The sequence below is a fragment of the Carya illinoinensis genome, chromosome 10 (assembly GCF_018687715.1).
Source record: "Carya illinoinensis cultivar Pawnee chromosome 10, C.illinoinensisPawnee_v1, whole genome shotgun sequence".
NCBI lineage: Eukaryota > Viridiplantae > Streptophyta > Magnoliopsida > Fagales > Juglandaceae > Carya > Carya illinoinensis.
Window position 1 is genome coordinate 12643546 of NC_056761.1, and position 21057 is coordinate 12664602.

At 33.1% G+C, this 21057-nt stretch overlaps 3 protein-coding genes across 6 annotated transcripts; 2 read left to right on the forward strand and 1 right to left on the reverse strand.

Moving 5' to 3' along the window:
- Positions 1-1335: 1335 nt before the first annotated feature.
- LOC122279422 (two-pore potassium channel 3-like) lies at positions 1336-7302 on the forward strand. Of its 4 annotated transcripts, XR_006229606.1 has the most exons (4): positions 1344-2917; positions 5707-6347; positions 6604-6729; positions 6855-7302. XR_006229606.1 is itself a non-coding variant. In XM_043090079.1 (3 exons), the coding sequence occupies exons 2-3, from the start codon at positions 1779-1781 to the stop codon at positions 5852-5854; spliced, it is 1287 nt and encodes a 428-aa protein (XP_042946013.1). In that variant the 5' UTR covers positions 1343-1641; positions 1739-1778; the 3' UTR covers positions 5855-6520. The 4 variants fall into 4 exon arrangements, 1 of the variants encoding a protein (XP_042946013.1); XR_006229607.1 differs by lacking the exons at positions 6604-6729; positions 6855-7302 and adding an exon at positions 5316-5441 and having other exon boundaries at positions 1336-2917; positions 5707-5847; XM_043090079.1 differs by lacking the exons at positions 6604-6729; positions 6855-7302 and having other exon boundaries at positions 1343-1641; positions 1739-2917; positions 5707-6520.
- A 6236-nt stretch (positions 7303-13538) lies between these two features.
- On the reverse strand, positions 13539-14445 carry LOC122278434 (NDR1/HIN1-like protein 26). The gene is made up of 2 exons (XM_043088622.1): positions 14425-14445; positions 13539-14336 (listed from the first exon to the last, which is right to left on the reverse strand). The coding sequence occupies exons 1-2, from the start codon at positions 14443-14445 to the stop codon at positions 13539-13541; spliced, it is 819 nt and encodes a 272-aa protein (XP_042944556.1).
- Positions 14446-16730: 2285 nt separating this feature from the next.
- Positions 16731-18654, forward strand: LOC122279589 (WRKY transcription factor 71-like). Its single transcript, XM_043090296.1, has 3 exons — positions 16731-17245; positions 17348-17494; positions 17797-18654. The coding sequence occupies exons 1-3, from the start codon at positions 16839-16841 to the stop codon at positions 18194-18196; spliced, it is 954 nt and encodes a 317-aa protein (XP_042946230.1). The 5' UTR covers positions 16731-16838; the 3' UTR covers positions 18197-18654.
- The last annotated feature ends 2403 nt before the right edge of the window (positions 18655-21057 follow it).

Genomic DNA, 21057 nt, shown 5'->3' on the forward strand with positions numbered 1-21057 from the left:
AGTTGGGTTTGAGGAATGTGATTTTAGAGGGAGATGCCTCACAACTTACAAGTGGTCAATGCCATAAAGGTAATGAAGTTCAATGGAACATTACATGAATGTTAGTAGCTGACATGGAAAAAAAAACTCTTACTAAGTTTGATCACTGGCATGTTCAACATGTCAATACAGAAGCAATTGAAGTGGCTCATCTACTAACAAAAAAATGCTCTAGAAATATCTGAAGATATTATGGACATGGATGAGGGATCTTCTTGTATTCAATTTAAGGAGCATTCTTAATAAAATTCCTTATTTCTTCAGAAAAGGAAAAGTCTCTGGACAACTGGATTGGCTGTTGTATTTTTGTGGTCTTGCTTGATCTTATCAAGGTATGGTACATGCTCAACTATTGAATAAATAGTTGTTTTTTATTTTATTTTAATGGGACAATCTATTTAGTAATTTAATAGGATAATGATATGCATATAGTTTTTTTTTTATATAATTTATAATTTTATAAGTATGTTATATTATTAAAAATAAATTTTAATTTTATAAAATTATAATCTTTTATAAAAATACTATTTTTACATAAATCAATTTCATAATTTATTTTTATTTTTATGAAAGACATTTTTATAAAATAATTCATAAATATAATATTAATTTATAAGAACATTTTGAATTAAAGTATAAATTGTATAAAGAATTATAATAACGATTATTCCTTCATTATTATTCTATCTTAAAACATGAAATCTCTCTTGTGGCTATGCTCTTCTTCTTCTTTTTATTATTTTTTTATGGTGGTACATGTGCCGAGGATCAAAAGGTATTTATAGCTGTTATATGGTTTTTTTTTTTTTAAATTATTTGTGTTAATATTTAAAAAAATACATACAAATATTTAAAAAAAATAATGATATATATAAGTGCGTAAACACAATACAGTTTAAAAAAAAAATTATTATTAAAAATTACATATTTATTTATTTATTTTTAAATAATTTTACTATGCTTATATATTCACTATTGAAATTATTATTATTATTATTTTTAATATTTACCATCATACTTTAATAAAGTCGGGAGTATTATTTTACTTTATTTTATTTTAGAGTATAGTATAGATTAATTGCGATAAATTATCAATGTCAAATTGATAGAAAAAATAAAAGAAAGTTGTGTCATGGTCAGGATTGACAGTGACAGACAACCACCTGAGCCATCCTTTTCTCACATGGAGAATTGAGAAACCATATATTATATTTTATTTACTCAAAAAATATAAACAAAACTCATTTTCCGACTCTAATCATTCTCATTTCTCGGAATTCACTCCGCCGATGCAACCTGATAGGGAAGTAATCCTTTTACCATTCTTTTATTTATCTTTAGAGGAAAATGATTGCCTTTCTCCCACTTACAACCACGAGCCATAAAGGTGCGTTTTCCAACTAGCATATTTCTCTGCACATATTGAATCTAGTAACATCTCTGGCTTTCTTCCTCAACTCTGTCAGACTGTATCTGTCTCTTCTCTGCCGCTTTCTTAAGTCCTACGCTTCTCTCTCTTCCCGAATAAGCTCGCTTCTTTCCGTTCTACAAAACACACCGACATCTCTCTCTCTCTGAAAATCAGTGCTCTTTCGTTACTCGGTATGTTCCGCACTTTCTTTCTCACAATGTCCATTTTCTCTAAAGACCTCTAATTAATCTCGTTTCGAATACCTCTTGGTTCCTGGTCTGCCCGCAGCTCCAGAAGTGGTATTCTTGGCAACACCCCAAGTCCCCAGATGGAGAAAGAGCCTCTGCTGCCGTATATGAGCCCAAGAAGAAAGCTAACACCACCGCCGCCGGTTCTAGCACCACTTCCAGAGCACGACGAGATCTCTCTTCCTCTAACCCCTTCTGAGCTCAAAGACCGCCTCATCTTTGGCCCTTCTTCCTCTTCCCCACAAGACGCTTCACCTCTGGTGGATGCCTTGACCCTCTCTCTCGGCTCCCCAAGACCCTCTTCTTCTTCAACTTCTATAGACCTCCGTACCCCGCAAGACCCTCAATCACAATCGCTGTTACAGTCCCCACAAGGTTGGCTCCTCGACCCCAATAATCCATGGACCAAGATCAATCTTCACCGCTCTAAGACCGCGCCAGCCATGGCGGTAATCAACGAAATTAACCACCCCTCTGTGCCTAGCCCGCCATTTGGGTCCCAATCGATTGTTCGCCAAGCGTGTATTCTTCTTATGTTGTATTTGTTCTTTGGAGTGATTATATATTGGTTCAACAAGGACGATTTCTCGGCGGATGAGACCCACCCGGTAGTGGATGCTCTGTATTTCTGCATTGTGACGATGTGCACGATTGGCTATGGTGACATTACGCCGGCAAGCACAGCAACCAAGTTGTTTTCGATAATGTTTGTGCTGGTGGGTTTTGGTTTTGTTGATATTTTGCTTACTGGGATGGTGAGTTATGTGCTTGATTTACAGGAGAGTTACTTGTTGAGGACCGTGAAGAATAAGGGTGAGAGGGATACCCCAAGATCTTACATAGTTGATGTGAAGAAAGGGAGGATGAGGATTAGGATGAAGGTGGCATTGGCATTGGGGGTTGTGGTTCTTTGTATTGGGATTGGTGTTGGTGTAATGCATTTTGTGGAGAGGCTTTGTTGGTTGGATTCGTTTTATCTCTCAGTTATGTCGGTCACGACAGTTGGGTATGGTGACAGGGCATTCAAGTCCTTGTCAGGTCGTATTTTTGCTTCAATTTGGTTGCTTGTTTCAACACTGGCGGTTGCTCGAGCCTTTCTGTACTTGGCCGAGGCAAGAGTGGATAAGCGGCATAGAATGATGGCAAAGTGGATTCTTGGTCAGGATATGACTGTTTCTGAGTTTCTTGCTGCTGACATTGATAACAATGGATTTGTGAGGTATACATTTGTCTCGATTATCTTTTGAACCTCGTTTAACCGATAATTAGCTTTTGTACCTCTCTAAAAGTTTATTAGGATTGGCTTTTGGATGCTTTGAGAAGTCCTGTAGTTTCTATTGGAATTGGCACTTTATCAACTGAATGTCATCCTCAAGCATATGAATTCGTGCTGTATTTTTGTTCATCTTAACAGTAAGAACTAACATTCTGGTTGAGACTAGGGCTCATTTGGAGAGTGAGATGAGATGAGAATTTTGTAAATAGTAGTGAGATAGTTTGAGTTGAGTATTTTTTGAGTTTGGTAAAGGATAGAGAAAAAGTTGAATAAAAAATATTATAAAGTTAAAATATTGTAAGAATATAGTATTATAATATTATTTTTGTTTGGGATTTAAAAAAGTTGGAATTGCTTTTTAGTTTTTATTTGAAAGTTTGAAAAAGTTATAATGATTAATTTGAAAAAGTTGTAAAGATTAGTTTAAAAATTTTGTATTTGAATTATGTTTAGGAATAAGATGAGATGAGATAAAATGATATTAGACGAAAATTTTGTGAATAGTAGTGTGATAGTTTGAGTTGAATATTTTTTAGATTTTAGGAAATGAGAGAGAAAAAGTTGAATAAAAAATATTATAAAATTAAAATATTGTAAGAATATAGTTTTATAATATTATTTTTGTTTAGGGATTTGAAAAAGTTAGAATTGTTTTTTATTTTTTATTTGAAAGTTTGAAAATTTTGTATTTGAAAAATGTTTGGAAATAAGATGGGATGAGATGAAATGAAATTAGATGAGAATTTTGTGTCTCATTTGAGGCCCCAAACTTGTCCTAAAACTGCAACCCACCTTTCCAGTAGGGTTTGGACGCTACATACTGTTCATATTATAGCTGAAAGAATAAAATTCTGTAAACTGAAAGCCTAAGCCATATTTATTGGTAAAACTTAATAATGTACCATGCCATTGTAACGCGCAAAAAGAAACTTAAACATTAGACTCGGTCTTCAATCTAAAACATTACAATGGATATTAATCCCCTATTGTGCTACAAACGCTAACTAAAAGCATCATCTAGTTGAAAACTCCAATACCCTATTTTTATAATACAGTAAAAATAGAGTTGTATCCTATCAAAAAAAAAAAAAAAAAAGAGTTGTAAACGTTCTTTATCTTTAAAATGCATTGCAGCATTGGTAATATATTTTATGCACATCATAATAAAGCATTCTTCCGTGAAACTTTTCGTGTCCTATGCACTTTTATGGCTTGTGTCAAGGTTGGCGATCACGAGGATCCTGACTCTGTTTTCTTGCCACGAATGGACTTGCGTCTATGGTATGAAGAACATGATAAGCAATGGTGCAATTTTGTAAGCCTCCTTGGGTATTGAGCATTTACCTATCACAGCTGAATAACTTGCATTCGCATGATTTACACTCAAGTGAGCCAACCTCTATGGACCATACACTAATGGTCACCTCTGGCTTTTAGTTCTAGTACCATCACACATTCATATCATTCATTAGGCCAAAAACATTTTAAAACATTTCATGCATTCATATATCGTCTTCTTCTCTGGAAACCTGATCTGAGGCTTCAAGCAGAAACCTGAGAGCAGGAAATTTGGTTCTTTTGTGTTTTGGAGCTGTCAAGGACTAAATTTTGATTGTTGAAAGGTATGCCTTATCAAATAAGGATATATCAAGGTTAAAGGATCATAATAGGGTGTGGTTCCGGGTTTGAAATGGATGATGAAAGTGCTGAAAATCACAGGGAAGGGGAGGAAAGAAAGATGGAGAATAAAATTAGCTAGATAACCATGCGTTGAACTATTTGAAACACTTAAAATCTCATAATTAAATCGTTATGATCTTTGTATGTAACTTCGATATTTACAGGTATGCAAAATTTTCTTATTCTAGTAGGTGTAGGACTTCCTCATTTCAGAAATTTGACCAATAAACCAAGCTAGCCATGTTCTACTACTGCCATCTTCCATCGCCCATTAAAATTACAAAAATACCCATCTCGATAAACATGGCTAGAAGTTGAAGATCACATGGATTTATGCATTAGTTTTAAATGTCAGGGTATGAGGAATTGTACCTGTGGTCTAATGAGTGAATGCATGGAAAATGAAATCTACAGTTGCATCACAGCCATAGATTGGATGATTTTCTGCCTATATCTGTCCACCAAAAAGAAGAAAAATCAACAGGGCTCTTGATTATTGTCGCTTCTCTGCTCTACGATTTGTTTCCATTGTTATTCTGTTTATGTTTAGGATCTGTCAAGAAATCTTGTTAAGAGTTTCATATTACTTTTTTCTGTAAAGGAATAACTTAAATACTTGTTTTGGTTAATAGTTATTGTATCTTTGGATTTATACTAAAAGGAAGTAGGTATAATGTGGCATCTGGCTGAAGATATTAAAGAAGGCAAGGCATTCCATGTTCAGGCTGCTTGTCATCCGTTTTCTCTTGTTTTGGCTTGAAAGCAGAGGTCTGTTAGTAATCCAACAGTGAGTGATAAAAGCCCACAGGCCCCAGATTTATCATCTTCCTTCTTATTGAATTATTTTCTTCAAGATACTAACTTCTCTCTTTATTGTGCCATACTTACTAGTTCACTCTCATCTTGCTCTATTTGATCTCTGATATCACCATCAGTTTTTATTCTTTCTCGTTCTCATTTATTTATGTTATCTTCATATGTCTTGATTTGAAATGAACCCAAACAGTTAGGTTGAGTCTTTGTTGAGTATTTATGCTGTTTTATATATGCAGTAAATCAGAATACGTCGTATACAAGCTCAAGGAGATGGGAAAGGTATCGGAGAAAGACATTATGCAGATCTGCAATAAATTTGATAGGCTAGACACCGGAAACTGTGGAAAGATAACTCTTGCCGATCTCATGGAGAATCATCATTGACATTAAAGTACCCTTGGTAATGTTATTCTTATAGCACCAGCGAAAGGCAGGAGAGAAATACCATATGTTTTCTATTCAAGTTGCATAAGATGATAGTGGAACGTCACTACCTTATCAGTTGTTCCACTTGCAAGTTTGCACTATTTACCCTGGTCATGGATGCTGGAGTGCTGGGTTTTAGTTCGAGTTTATTCAACCAAAATGACAGCATATGAAGTATTGATCGTTACAATTGCATGATAAAATACCACCTCCCGGCAGTTTTGTTGCCCACTCATGTGGTAAGATGGTGAACATTACCATCTGCCAACTTGCTCCTATCTGTCAAGGTAATGCGTGGCGGATCAGGGGTTTGGATATGCGGAAGAATTTTTCCCAATGGAAGCTATATTTGGTTTTGTTCAAGTTTTGTTGGGAGTATCTTGTACAAGGGTTGGGATTGATTCTTTTGCAGAGACCTGGGAGATAAAAGATTAAGCTCAATACTTCAACGGTTCGTCTCTGGCTCCTAAGCGTTTCTTCTTCTTCTTCTCCTCCTCCTTTTTGTTTTGGGGTGGGGGGAGTTCTGCATTGTAAATGTTTGTAAATTGTTTGAATGAAAAACAGCTTTGTTGAGATTAAGCATGAAGCATATAAAATCTCTCTCATCTTTCCCCTTCGCACCAACTGATTGGGTTCCATTCCTCCCGTGATTTGTATTGTAAAACTGTGTCATAACAGAGCCCTGAAGTGTTTCTTTGGGATTCCAGGAAAGTGTTTTTGCATTTGGTGGAAGGCATCTTGAAGGGTAATTTCAAGTTATATCTTGGTTTCAGAACTGTTGCTGCCATCATCTCTTTCAGTGTGGTTGTGATCCTGTATGTGACATGGATCGTGTAAGTCCTGTAGACAGTATCTACTTTTTGAAATGTGACGGGAGATATCACTTCAGAGTTGAGAAATTTGACTTCCTAACTTACATTGCAAATTTAAACGTGGAAATCGTTACTCTCACGTGCAGATCGAGTTCTAGCAGTATAGATTTTCAGCAGAATCCATGATTACCTGCACCAGTTTCTCCTTTTTGATTGTTTTCGAGTGCGGGCTGAGTTTGCCTGTCGATGATCATGAGGTTCGGGTCCTAGTATTAAAAGATATCGTATCGTATACAATGTTGTCGGTAACTTGGTCGGCCCACCGCTTCTGTGAGATCGATCCCTTCCACAGTTTTTCCACGATCAAATCTCAGCTTCGATTTTTGGACGAACCATGTTCTTCTCTTTTTGGCACTTCTCACGAGAAAGTGAAGTATTTCACAAGAACCGATATATAATAGAAAGATGTAAATTTTATTATTTAATTTATATTACTTTTACGACTTTTATGAACAGTATGGACCCAAATCATTTGAATTTGGCCAATGTATATATTCACTTTATGAAATCATAAAAAATTGATCTTAGTATGCAGAAGATCGACCCATAAAATAGACCTTATAATATTTATTACTCTTTTAATAATATTTGAAATATTTATACTGACAAATTAAATATTGTGAAGTTTATTTTATATATCTTTCTATTTTATATGAGACATTTAAATATAGAGAAAAACTTGGAGAAAACCTTGTCATTTTATTTAGGTGCACAGCGCACTCAGCCTTTGGGGCTTCCAAGTTCTGGAACGTCTGCATTACAGGACGAGAAAAATTGATCTTAGATAGCAGAAGAAAGACACCTTGATCCATGCCGTTTATTTTGACTGTTGATGACGTGGAAGGCTATAATTTTAATAACTGGAGATGTCCTGTTCTAAAGCTATAGGAGGGAAGCCAAACCCTGCATTATACAGCATGCGTGCAAGTTAACGCACTGCCGTCGGCTACTTCATGAATCATGTTGCTGTGGCCCCTCTGTGTTTTGTCATTTCTTTTGCCAATCGTGAAAAGTGAGATCCATGGCATATTCATTGTCGCAGACAGACACATGTTGCATGTTGTCTACGTCACCTGCAGATGAAACATGCATGCATGTTTAATGGAATATTATGCACCTCGATCTGCATTTTCATGGTGGAAATGTCCAATCCCCCGATTCCCCCTCCCCTGGGGGTCGTACTGTCGAAACTAAAGCGACGTGGTAATCTAAGAAAAAATTAACTTTATTTTATATGATTCGTTACATTAAAAAATTTATTTGTCATCTGACTTATAGACACATCAAACACAATACTCATGCGAGTGTCCGCTGGATCAACCAAATTTTAACAATTATTTGTGCTTTATTTTTTAATTAACTGTAATCGATCTCACACCGAGCCGTATTTACACACCAACTTATAAGTAGTATAATTCTTGTTTGAGTTGGTCCCAGAAGGTTCAGTACTACCAACTGTTTGAACACAAATTTTCACACTCAAGGTCCTTCTAGGACCTCAAACCCAAGTCTCTCTTTCTCTCAATTACTTAATTGAAGAATCTTAACCCAAACTTTTGAATTCAGTGAAGAGGGCTGTCTTCAAGCAAAGAATATGCCTTCATAAAGCATTAATTTACCCAAAAGAAAAGGAGGCGAAAAAAAAGAAAGAAAGAAGAAGAACACAAAACAGGTTCAGATATTATAATTTATAGCATGGATCCAGTCAACTCATCCTTCTGACTCAATAATAAAAGAATAATTTAGGGAAAAAAATAGGTTCTTTTTATTTCTCTATATTCTTGTTTACTAGTAGAATAGATGGTGGGGGCATCTATTCGCACTATAACAAAAATCGATTTTTGTGATTAATTTATTGTAATGAAAAGATTATTTATAATTAATTTTGGTTGAATAGTCTTTTCGTTATAATAAATTGATCACAAAAATCTATTTTTCTAATTTTGGTCGAATAGTCTTTTCATTGTAATAAATTGATTATAAAAATCTATTTTTCTTATAGTGTGGTATGCAAGAAATGAATTACCTTAAATCTTATAAAAAAAGTCCAATCAAATTTTTAGCCAGCTACATTTAGATATTACGATGAGTTGAGTTTGATTGTGAATAGTAGTATTTTGTGAGTTTTATTAAGATGTATTTAACATTCTTAAATTAAGATGGGTTTAACTTTTTAAGTTGAAATACATTATTAAATAGGTTGAGATGAATTTTATTTTTTACGAGAAGTTGAAAATATAATATATCCTATTAACAGTTAGTTTAAAATAAATTGAGGTGAGTTGAGTTTGATTTAATAATAATAAAAAAAAAAAACAACCTTAAAATCAGTTAAATAATTTCTTGACCTTAGGAAGAATCAAACCAAAAGAAGACCTTTCACATTAGAAGCAAGACCTCTAGTACTTGAAAAGTAGCTAGGTGTATTAGAAAAAGCCAGATCACGTGTTTGCTCCGCAACGTGATGTTTTAATATAAACCGGAAATTTTGACCTCTTTTGGAACATTTTAAGTGGAGTGGATGAAGACTGACTGCTGCATCCTGACTCTCTCTTTCCAGTCACTTGAAATAATCAACACTTGAAACAAAAAATAAAATAAAAAATTGAACTTGTCAAGAGTTTCAGTGAGGTGATACATTGATGCCTCATTATTATATGCTGGAATAGATGAATAAAAATCATATTAAAACTTACTTTAACCAACAATATTATTCTTCCATCTTAGATTTTATTATCTTCTGTCACACCTATTGAATATAATTAACTTGTGTGACTAGAATCATGTCACACCTAATTGAATATAATTAACTTGTGTGACCAGAATCAGTAAAAATCAAAATGAACAACACGGCCGATATAAGTTTTGTTTGTGAGTTTAGACTCTCTCATGTTATTTTATTATTATTCATAAACTATTTATTATTATTTATAAAATGTCTTATTACTATTCACAAATAATCTGAGATACTCTTAACATTCAAACGTATTCATATGTGTACTCGTCGTGGTAAAACCTAAATGAATATGTGGTATGTGAGACATGCTACAACCATTATAGTACAAATTAGGAAAAATCATGTTTGGTTAATTTGTCTCAATTGCCAATGTAATGAACGTTGTTTGCTTTCAAGCAAATCAACCATGTTTGGATTCAAAAGGCCAGCATGATAAATGGTCGATACAATCCTGGTTGTTCCCATTTTCCAGCAACATAGTCATATACAGGACAGGGTTAGGCAAATGAAAGCAGTGACGTTTGCTGGGATATATGGATGTGAAATCACTGAAATGAGAAGAGACAATGAGTGCATCATTAAGACTTCAATTAAGGACTAATTGGGTGCTCTAATCAAAATATTAATGTGTCTGTCTACATCTCAAAGATAGTTTTTCTCATACTGCACACCTAACCAACAACCTGCCCCTCTTTTTGTATTGATAGTGATTTCCATTATCATTATTGACCTATAACGTCATTTTCTTTATCATTTTTTTTCGATTGAATGATCCGATGTACAAACAGATAGATACAATATTAAATATTCGATAAAATTCGTATTTTTTTTAAAAATGGGCAGAACCAAAAATTTCATTTTGAGAAGGGAAAATTATAAAATAAAATGGGCGTAAAATTATAAAAAAGAAAAGAAAAGAAATTAAACTAATTATTTTAATCTCATCCAATAAAAAGGAAACAAAAACCAATCTTACTCTTCTAGATTCAACGTCCTAGACTCCTAATCATCCATTGTCTATACTACCACTTGATTAATTTAATAAATTTTTATGTTATTGAACAGTACTATTATGCAGGTGACGTATGAGCAGTCATCTTGGCACGTCATGTTTTCTAATTTTTATTTAAAAATTATATCTAAATGTTGTAGGATCTAACTAAATAATAATAATAATAATAATAATAATTTAAGAGTAGTGCTACTTGATTCTCATAATTTTTTTTACCGTTTTATGATGTGATATTAGATAATTAGAGATTATTTATTATATTTTATTTATGAACCTATCATCTAATATTATATCATGAGATGATGAAAAGAAAAATTTATACATCGTAATGCCATCATGTTTGCATCTTATTAAATAAGATGTAACACATTTACTATTATTGAATGATCATTTATTACATATTTCTTTATCATCAAATAGTGATAAATACGTCATATCATATATAATAAGATACAGTAAGATGATGATATGATGTATAACATTACTCTTTTATAAAATATCTTCGCGAAATTTATATATTTAGAATTTGTAACTACCATTACACTAAATTTTGATGGCTGTCCTTTGATCGATTTGTGACATTTTTTCAGCAAATTTTCTTGAAGTTTAAAAATAGAGCAGCATTCTTTACCCACAAATGTTGTCTTAAATTTAATACATAATGTATTAAAAACATAATAAAAAATAAAATAAAATTTCTGCTTTAGAATTAATAAAAATATATATTTTTTAATTTTCAATATATATTTTTATGTTTTTTATTATAGTTTTTTAATGGAATAGTCTACGTGTAATCAAAATGACACATGTCGCCCAATGTCACGGGGCTTGTTGGATTGTTAAAATATTAAGACGACACGTGTAATCAAAATGAGGCGTGTCAGTCAATGTCACGTGGATAGCTGTACAATCAAAATATTAATTGTGAATTTATTAAGAATTCAATGATAAATTTTGTAAAAATTGAAAAACTAAATAGTTTTCTCCATATATAATAATGCAACTACTTATGACCCTAACAAAAATCCCAAATATGAAAAGAAAAAGATAGTTTGAATTCTCGTCTTGGTTACAATTTTATGATTTATTTATTTATTTATTTATTTTAAGCATGACCCAAAAAACAACCGATTTTATTCAACTAATTATCAATTGGGGGTGATTTTTCTATCGGTCTATAAAATTTTTAGAGGGTTTCTTTTCTCGTTTGGAACATGAATCACAAACGAGTTTAGATTCTCTACCGTTCTCAATCGAATTTTAGAGTTTAGAGTTAAAGAATGATAGATACATATAGTAGACATGATAACATTTAATATCGTCCGAGAAAATCATCCCGACAACTATAACTATTATATGATGTATTTCATATGTCTATCTCTCTTCTACTTTAAAATCTAGAGTTTGAATCCGGTTTAAAATTGTAAAAAATCTAAATCCATCTCCCAAATGGATCTTTGACTAGCTCAATAGCAAACGAGAGTTAGGTTCTAGCAATGTTTGCAACAAAGGAACTTTTGTCCCATTTGAATTTTCAAAGCTAGTCTATTTTGACTAAATCACATAATTCATCGGCTGGAGTGTCTGCAAGAAAATGCAATGCTGTTGACTATAGTATAAAGTTAGGACGTGTTCTCTGTTTTTTTTCCTTATTGTTTTGTACTGTATTGTATTATATTGATCATGAAGAATATTTTTCAAGAGTTGCCTTAACGTATCTCATGGCTGGCCTTGTGATTTTGCTCATGAATGGACTGCATTGGTCAACATCAGTGGGGTCGTTACCAATAAACTGAGTTGTAGAAAAATCAAAATCCATGTGCTTATAGTTTTCTTTTTCATACAATTAAAATGAATAATAAATAAAAAATAAAAAACTTAGTTGCAAGTATAATTACATATTAATATGTGTATCAATCTAATATGATTGGTTAAAAAGTAAATTTTATTAAAAAAAATATTAATTTAAATTTTAAATATAAATGAATCAGTATTAATACATCTTTATTTATACTTAATAAAACTCATAAAAAGTACATTATTTTGTATAAATCTTGTGTATCTATTCATGCGAATGTCAATATTCTCCGATTCAATTGGTTATCATAGATTTAAATTTTATAGAAAAAACAAATAGAAGAGGAAGATTCTTAAATTTTTCAAAAATTATAGGCGCGCGGACACTTTTCACGGTACCCATGTGTATAAGGGCTTTAAAATTTGGGAGGGTCATGATGGCTTTCACAATTCCCTTTTAACTCCATACACATTTTTCATGTCAAACAGTCATCTTAACAATGGTGCAAAAATGCATGTTTGAAACAACATTGATGTAGGGTTATAGCCTGAGAGTGTCTCACACGTGCGGGCCGTCATGTGTCGGCTACTGTTAAATGCCGGTGGCCATGGGTTTAGGACGCGTGTAATCCTCTACCAAAAGACCCAAAATTGTCGCTAAAAAAAAAAAAAAAAAAAAAAAAAGCAGGCGACCGCCGTGACTGACTGGACCGCCGAGAAATTGCCGTAGTCTTCGCCGATTTATAATCAGTACACATGCAATTTCTTGCTTGGCTCCTTGTAATTATGTATACCATGCTCTTAACTTTTTTTTTTTGTTTTTGATAAGATGCTCTTAGAGCATTCACATCCCATTCCCCATCCCCATCCCTATAATTTAACTTAAAATCACCTTTCTTCAAATTTTTCCCTAAATTTTATTCATCTTCTAAAAACCTCCCACATCCCATTCCCCATCCCTATCTCTATTCTATTAAATAATATTTCTCTATTCCTTTTTTATTACTTTTTTCTCTCTCTTCCATTTACAATCTTAACTACTAACTCTTTTGTCTTATTATCTTTTTTTTCAAATATCAATTTCTATTAAATTTTTTTACGATTTTGACTATCAAATACAATATTTTTTTAACCGAAATTTGTATTATAAAAATAGTAATTTTTTTATTTAATTAGTGCATTTTCTAACGTGATGGCATATTTTATTATTTAGTATTTTTTTATTTAATTAGTGCAAGACCCGGGTTGACTCGTCAAAGATCCGGAAGCTTTACTCGGGTCAAACCCAATTTGAATCCAATCGCAGTAAACCCGAAGCAGACATTGACTCGTTCTCCACCAAGATCTAGTCCTAAACCTCATCCAAGCAAGCACTCTGACCCCAAATCCCACTGACCCACCAGCCCTCTCGTCCGAAATCTCTGTCGCCACGTCTTCACCCACGTACTGACCTACCACACCGAGTTGGAACCTAACCCGGGTCTCGTTCCTCTTCGGTTGGAAGAAGGGCGATAACGGCATCATACTGATTAGGGACCCGTCCTTGTAGACGACAGAGGCCTGCACACGGTCGTAGTAGATGCTAAGCTTGGTGTTGGGGTTACGGACTACGAGGGTTATGTTCCACGCGGCGGTTAACTGGGAGCGAGTCGTATTGAGAGGGGAGGCAGACACCGAGTCGACCCGGAACTCCGGTAGGCGGGGCTTGAGGACGAGCCAGGTGATCAAGAAGAGCAGGCCGAGGATGGCGAACAGGACGGTCGCGGCGGCGATGAGACGGCAGAGGAAGGAGGGCTGACTGCGGCTATGGCGAGGGCCCACAGTACGGTAGGCTTGAGGGTAGGAGGAAGGAGGTGGGACCGCAAGAGAGAAGGAAGACGCGGGGGGGAAAGGAAAATCGTTGGGGATGAGGATGCGATGGGGATGTACAATCGTTCCCCATCTATGGGGAACTCCTGTACAAACCCTAAACAGAAACCCCAAAATGGGGAACCGGATGGAGACACAAAAGTGAGCAAATCCCTAAAATTTTTCCCAAAATTTAGGGATAAGGATGATATAGGGAACCGGATGGGGATGCTCTTACTTAGCTAGCCACATGTGCTTTGACCTTTCCAAACCTATAAAACATGTTAATTAATACACCGGAGTCCTTTTCCGAAGGTTTGTTATAAAAGTTTTCAAATGGTATAATCGTTTTAAAAAAGAGTGATATTTATTATTAAAAAATTAATTTTTTTATATATATTAATTTTTTTAAAAATAATTATATACTATTTATACACTTATAATGATAATTATCATTTCTCTTGTTGTAATGTTGATGAGTACGAAAGAGTTTGATACGGCCTCGTTACGGTTGATGGCTTTGGGATTTTGTCTAGATTTTAAGATTTATATAATTCGAAAAAAGATAAATAATATGATAAAATGATTTATACTGTCTTAAAATATAAAAGTTTTGTAAACTTTTATTAAAAAAAAAAGGGATAAATTTAACATAATATAATGAGAGACAGAATTTTATTTTATTGGAGGTAAAGTTTAGGAAAATAGGTAACTAATTAAAATGGTATGATGTAAGATAATGAATTCTGAATACAATTTTTTCTTTAATAAAGAACTTATTAATTTTTTTTTTTTACAATATGAATATATATATATATATATATCTATATATAAACCAATCATTCATCCAACTATTCACATAATTATTTGGTTAAATGATTAATTTCTTTTAAAATTACTGTTAAAAACAGCTTTCTACCCTTTTTTCTTCAGCAAACCGATGACCAATTAGATCAATAGTGTTTCCCTTTTCAATTAAAAAAATTATCAATTAATTAAAATTATTAATTAGGTCTATAATTTTCTTAACCATGCATTGATCATGATTTTAGGTTAATTTTTTTGTGTCTCTTTATGTGATAAAGAAAGAGTATCATTTTTACTAATTATTATTCGTAAATTAAAGTACTGTTAGGAGATTATTTAATTAAATTAATAAAAAACCCAACACTAAAAATTAATTAACATGAATTATATTATATGCAGATGATCAGAAAGTACGTATATAGAGCTCTAGTTTTAAAAATTATATATGATCAGCAAGCTGCTAGCTATATTGTTTATGCTTCATGATATATAATTAATTCTAACCATATGACCAAATCTAAACGGCTTAACTCGTTCAAATTAATGAGTCAAATGCGTCGACTCAAGGTGAAAGTTGATTATTGACAAGGTAAAACGACTGCCCAACGAGATCAGTCATGCTTTCTTAGCACGCCTCATGTATTGTCCACGAAATAACTCTTTGGATATCGAAAATGACGCATAAAATCTTTTAACATATCGTATTAAATTACGTAAATTTTAAAAATATTTCTTTTCATATATAAAAAAAATAATTGAATTAAATCGAAGACTAAAACAGACGTCAAAGGAGACAATTGTCCACAAATATTACAAACAAAGGAAAGACCCAAGCAGTACACATAATCGCTACTCTCACTAGCCATATATATATCACAGTCTCTAAGATTTTGCCAATTTCCTTGAGCTGATCTCCTGCATAGTGCTCTACTTATAAATGTTAGGGTATATGAGGACTTGAAATTGATGAGTTGGAGCATACTCCTGAAGTTTGATCACGATCATCTCAATTATTGTATTGTAGGTCTCCTCGTATATCGATGACCCCTTAGAAATTTGTGGGCCTGAGACGAAAGAATCAACTCAGTTTTGTTACTTTTGTATATAAAAATGAGTTTTATAAGCTCGGGGAGAGTGATCAGGCCAAGCCATTAATTTAAATTGAAATGAGAGAATCTTAATCATTACATTACCGGAATATTGTCTCATCCTCTTTTATTTATTTATTACCAAAAGTTAATTTAAAAAAAAAAAATCTTCTGTATTTGTTGTAGGATTCTATTTAGATATTAAGAGTATTTTATATTATTTATGAATAATAATAAATAATTTATAAATTATAATAAATTATTTATAAATAGTAGTGAAATAATATAAAAATTAAAGTCGACTGAGAATAATTGTGTTTCCAAACACAGTCTAAGGAATTGAAAAAGATTAAGAGTTATTTTATTATTAAATCAAAGTGAAGAGTATACTATATATCCACGTAATTTAAATTGTAAGATTTAATTTCTAAAATTTAAATTTTTAAAATCTCTCTACTCAATTAAATGACGTGAATGGTATATAATATAGAAAACTTAGGATAGGAGTATTGAAAAACTAAATAAGAATAATGTTATATCTGAAAGGCACTTTTTGGACTTGTGACTAGGAGGGTGTTTTGTCAACCTCCTTTTTAAAGTGATGTTATAGCATAAGTCCCATTCAAACCTAGACTCCCTCTGCTCTTTTCTACTATATATAAAACTCCCAATCACATTACCAGAGATAAGTGTAGGAGATTGGACAAATACTAGTCATAGAACGAAAGCTTCCTGTCAAAGCCACCTTTTTCCTAATTCTTCTTCTTCCTCCTCCATCTCCATGTCTGATGAATCTAAAGACCTTTTCTACCATTACCTATTTCGAGATAATCAGCATCTTGAAAGTGGGACTGGCAGCCGATCATACAATGAAAAGCCTCCTTACAATAATTATTCACAAGGATTTGATGATCCTTCTTATAATTACATGAGCAGCTTCAATGATCATCAGTGGTCACGGCCTTCATCATCCCAAGTATTTGCTTCGGTTGAAAGCAATCTGAAGCCTAGGGAAGTTGGAGATTTAGGTCATGCTGCTGGTAGTAGTGATGTTCTTGTGACTGCAAACTCTTCGATGTCTTCCTCTTCAACTGAGGCTGGTGCTGAAGAAGATTCAGATCATCACAAGAGTAGCAAAGATAGGCAACCAAAAGAATTGGAAGATGGAGGGGAAAGCTCTAAGAAAGTGTAAGTTTGAATATTCTTGGTGTGTAAATCAATGGCAAATTTGTTTTTTGTTTTTTTTTTTTTTCTAGGATGGTGCAATATTAATATGAGTTAAATCAACAGGCCGAGCAAAGCAAAGAAGAAAGGAGAGAAAAAGCAAAGGGATCCAAGGTTCGCTTTCATGACCAAGAGTGAGGTTGATCATCTGGAAGATGGATATAGATGGAGAAAATATGGACAGAAGGCTGTCAAGAACAGCCCTTATCCAAGGTAAGTTATCATTTTCTTCCACCCAAAAGCAAATTAGTTTGCATATCTGCATGGGATCAAAAGAAGAGATCCGAAACCTGAAGTTTTACTGCAAGATATATGTTGTTTGACCGTATTAATTAGTCTGATCAATATTCCTTTCCCATCATGCATGTGGATCTTTTGTTTCCATATAAAAAAACCCTAAAGTGTTCTGCAACCTAAAGAAGCATTAAATATATATGTGCTGTGATAATCTGATGTCTTTGGTCTCGAAGAACTTGATCGATCTGAGAACTGAAATGGTTAATTTCCAAAAGCAGGAGCTATTACAGGTGTACAACTCAGAAGTGCACAGTCAAGAAACGAGTTGAGAGGTCATATCAAGATCCAACCATTGTGATAACGACATATGAAGGTCAGCACAACCACCCAATTCCCGCAACGCTTAGAGGAACTAGTAATACTGCGGCTGCAGCAATTTTCTCACCTTACATGTTCACACAGCCGACAGCAGCAGCAAGACCAGTACCAACATTTCCTCAACACTATTTTGCGGCTCATGCTCAGATCATGCAGCCTGCTCAAATAATGAATAGCCAGCAGCAAAATCCAGTACTACCTAACAGCCCTCATCATGATCATCAACTTCCTGACTGCGGATTATTACAAGACATGATAATTCCCTCGATGTTCCTTGAACAATATAATTATGATCCATGAATTAGAGCTAATGTTTCTTCCTTTCTCGATTGGTTTCTCTCGTTGACGAACAATTTCTAGATACGTAACTATGTTTTTCTCCAGTACTTCTTGTTGTTCCCGAGAAGGCGGCCACTTTGACACACGCTAGCTAGCTTGGTTTAGAAGTAAAGTTGAAATATCTTTTGATTATTGAAGTTAACAATTTTTCTTGAATTGCCCCTCTGGGAAATGCATGGAAGAAGATCACGAGGTTTGGTACGCGCGTGGCATGGTGTAGTTTAGTGATTTTGGACAACAAAAAGGAAAAAAAGGAACATGTACGACACATGATTCAGTGTAATCTGAGCTTGTAGTACGTACTATACATCCTAGCTATACGGTGTATGTATAATCCTTTTGTGATTTTCAAGTAGGAGAGATTCTTCCTCCGTTTTTCCTTTGATTTGTTCAATTAAAGGGTCTTCTTTGCCTTTGAATTTCCAGAATATCGACCTTTAATTGGTTCGATTCTCTCCAACTGCATTAATTAATGCATGACAATGCAGGAATTATGTACCCTTTTACTCCTACTGTTGAACTTTCAAATGAAATAAAAAGGCAGCATGTTATTCTCCTAAAAAGGGAGGTCAAAGGGATCTATGTGCCAAAACCAAAAGGTTCAAGAATAAAAAGCATACATGCATGAAAGATCAGCTCCAAGTTCTATAAATTATATATGGTCGACATTTCTAGTGTCTCCAAAAGCAGAGTCAATTTCAATCTGGCTGTGGGGGACCCAAATAACATGCAAATTTCTACGGTCTCCAGCCATAAATCAACGCGAGGAAGTTCCTTATGACCAAGCAATCCGGACTGGGTGATTTAATTTAAAGGAAAAAAAAAAAAAACGAGTTAGAACAAATCCTAACTACCCACCCATTAAGTTAATTATCTACCCTTCCAATTTGGCTTTCTATCGATGCAAACCAATTAATACATTTAATTGTCATGTTTTAATTTTCTCAAGTACTTATCATGATAATAATGTATATACATGAGGAAGAAATTATTGCACTAATTACACGATTTGAGTACTTGTCGGGGACATGAGTTCATGGGTTAATAGTGTTAGAAATACTGATCAGAATACAGCTTCTTCCCTTTTGTGTTCTAGCTAATCTCTCTCTCAAATATTTTAATTCTCTTTAGTACCCCTGACATTTAAGCTGTAGAATACGTGAGTGCATGTTGTTTTGGTATTTACCACATAGCACAGTCCACCACTGAGATCGAAGATAATGTCAGATCAAAAATATCTATGAAACAATCGCATTAGATTCCAAATTTTCTGCTTGATCAAGTACTAATATATAAACACTTTCAATATATTGTACACTTTGATCTAAGATTTCTAACAAATAGTACCTAAAAGATCAAATTAAAACTAATTAAGGTTGACATATTTGGATGGTCTTGTGGAGGGAAAAAACTAAATCTAATTAATTTTAAATAGACTTTATTATAAATTTTCTTATATTTTTAGTGGTTTGAGTCGTATCATGTGCAGTCTATTTAGACTATATACTATAATAATTTGATTTTTTCCGTAATTAAAAACAGGAGAGGTAAGAAATTAATTAAGCAATTAGAATTAATCTTATATATATATATATAGGAGTTAATATTAATTAACTTGATCCAATATTTAATCTGAGTTATATATAGGTTGTTCAAGTGATCGTGTCAAATAGTTGTATAGGAGTCAATCGATCCTAACTCAATTCTTTTAATTAAACGAGTGAGATGATCCCTTAATCCTACTTATTAATTTCGTCTCATTCATAAGCATATGATCAAGTACCGTAAGTACGTACGTTCATGTGATGTATTTGATTCGCTCATATATAGTACTACAGCTTATTCAAATGAGATTTTAAATTTCTTTGACCTTTCAAAAACCATTTAATTTATAATTCATTATAAAAAAAATGAGTATTTATGATGAGTTATTTATAATAAAAATAATGACTATATATTTGTGACGAGAATAAACTTATTTTAATTAAGAAATAATCATTTTCATAAAAAATAACTGATTATAAATAAATAATTTTTTATAATGAATATTAAACAATGCCATTCTTTATTGTGGGATTGTCATGATCTCTTACTACTAACACGTACATGAGATTGTCCTCTGTGCATGGTAGTTCATCTCGCTTTTAAGTTGGCTGTAGCTGGGAAAACAACATGTTCAAAGCCCTAATTCAGCTCATGATCTAATCAAGCCCTCGCCCTTTCATTAAAAATGAAAAAGAGAAAAGAAAAAGAAAATCCCACCCACGATGGAGGACATTTCACCAACGAAAATTACAGCAAGTCATGGAGAAAAATAGCGTGATCTTTACTCTATAAATATATATATATATATTTGTGTGGACTGAAATTCTTCTGAAAAAATATCACTGACACAACCTCATTAAAGACCAAAACATCCTTATATAAACAGACACAAAGGAAGAAAACAAAAGGTTAAAAAAGTAACGATGCAATAAATACGGAAGAAAAAAAATGGAATGTAAAAATTTACTGCTCATTCCTGTAGAAGCGGGATAGGTGCTTATTATTATATATATATATATATATATATATATATATATATTTATGTAAAGTCTCAAAGGCATGCATGCTGCATGGTTCATTCAATTTATCATGATTTCAAAATATATCATTAATTTTTTTTTTTATCAGACGTAGAAAATATTATATCTAATTAGCTGATTTTGTGACAAATTAGACCCTATCATTACTTTAAATATAAATTAACAAGATGGTCCTTAATTAATAATGTTCAAGATCACCTAATTAATATTTCTTGGAAAAGATATATATATATATAT

Bases quoted from the DNA above. Each gene is read 5' to 3' on its own strand.
- LOC122279422 (XM_043090079.1), top strand. From the start codon at position 1,779: ATGGAGAAAGAGCCTCTGCTGCCGTATATGAGCCCAAGAAGAAAGCTA. The intron at 2,918-5,706 runs GTATACATTTGT...TTATATATGCAG, and splicing joins GATAACAATGGATTTGTGAG to TAAATCAGAATACGTCGTAT.
- LOC122278434 (XM_043088622.1), bottom strand. From the start codon at position 14,445: ATGTTTTATAGGTTTGGAAAG. The intron at 14,337-14,424 runs GTCAAAGCACAT...GAAAAATTTTAG, and splicing joins TGTTTTATAGGTTTGGAAAG to GGATTTGCTCACTTTTGTGT.
- LOC122279589 (XM_043090296.1), top strand. From the start codon at position 16,839: ATGTCTGATGAATCTAAAGACCTTTTCTACCATTACCTATTTCGAGAT. The intron at 17,246-17,347 runs GTAAGTTTGAAT...TTAAATCAACAG, and splicing joins GGGGAAAGCTCTAAGAAAGT to GCCGAGCAAAGCAAAGAAGA. The intron at 17,495-17,796 runs GTAAGTTATCAT...TTCCAAAAGCAG, and splicing joins AAGAACAGCCCTTATCCAAG to GAGCTATTACAGGTGTACAA.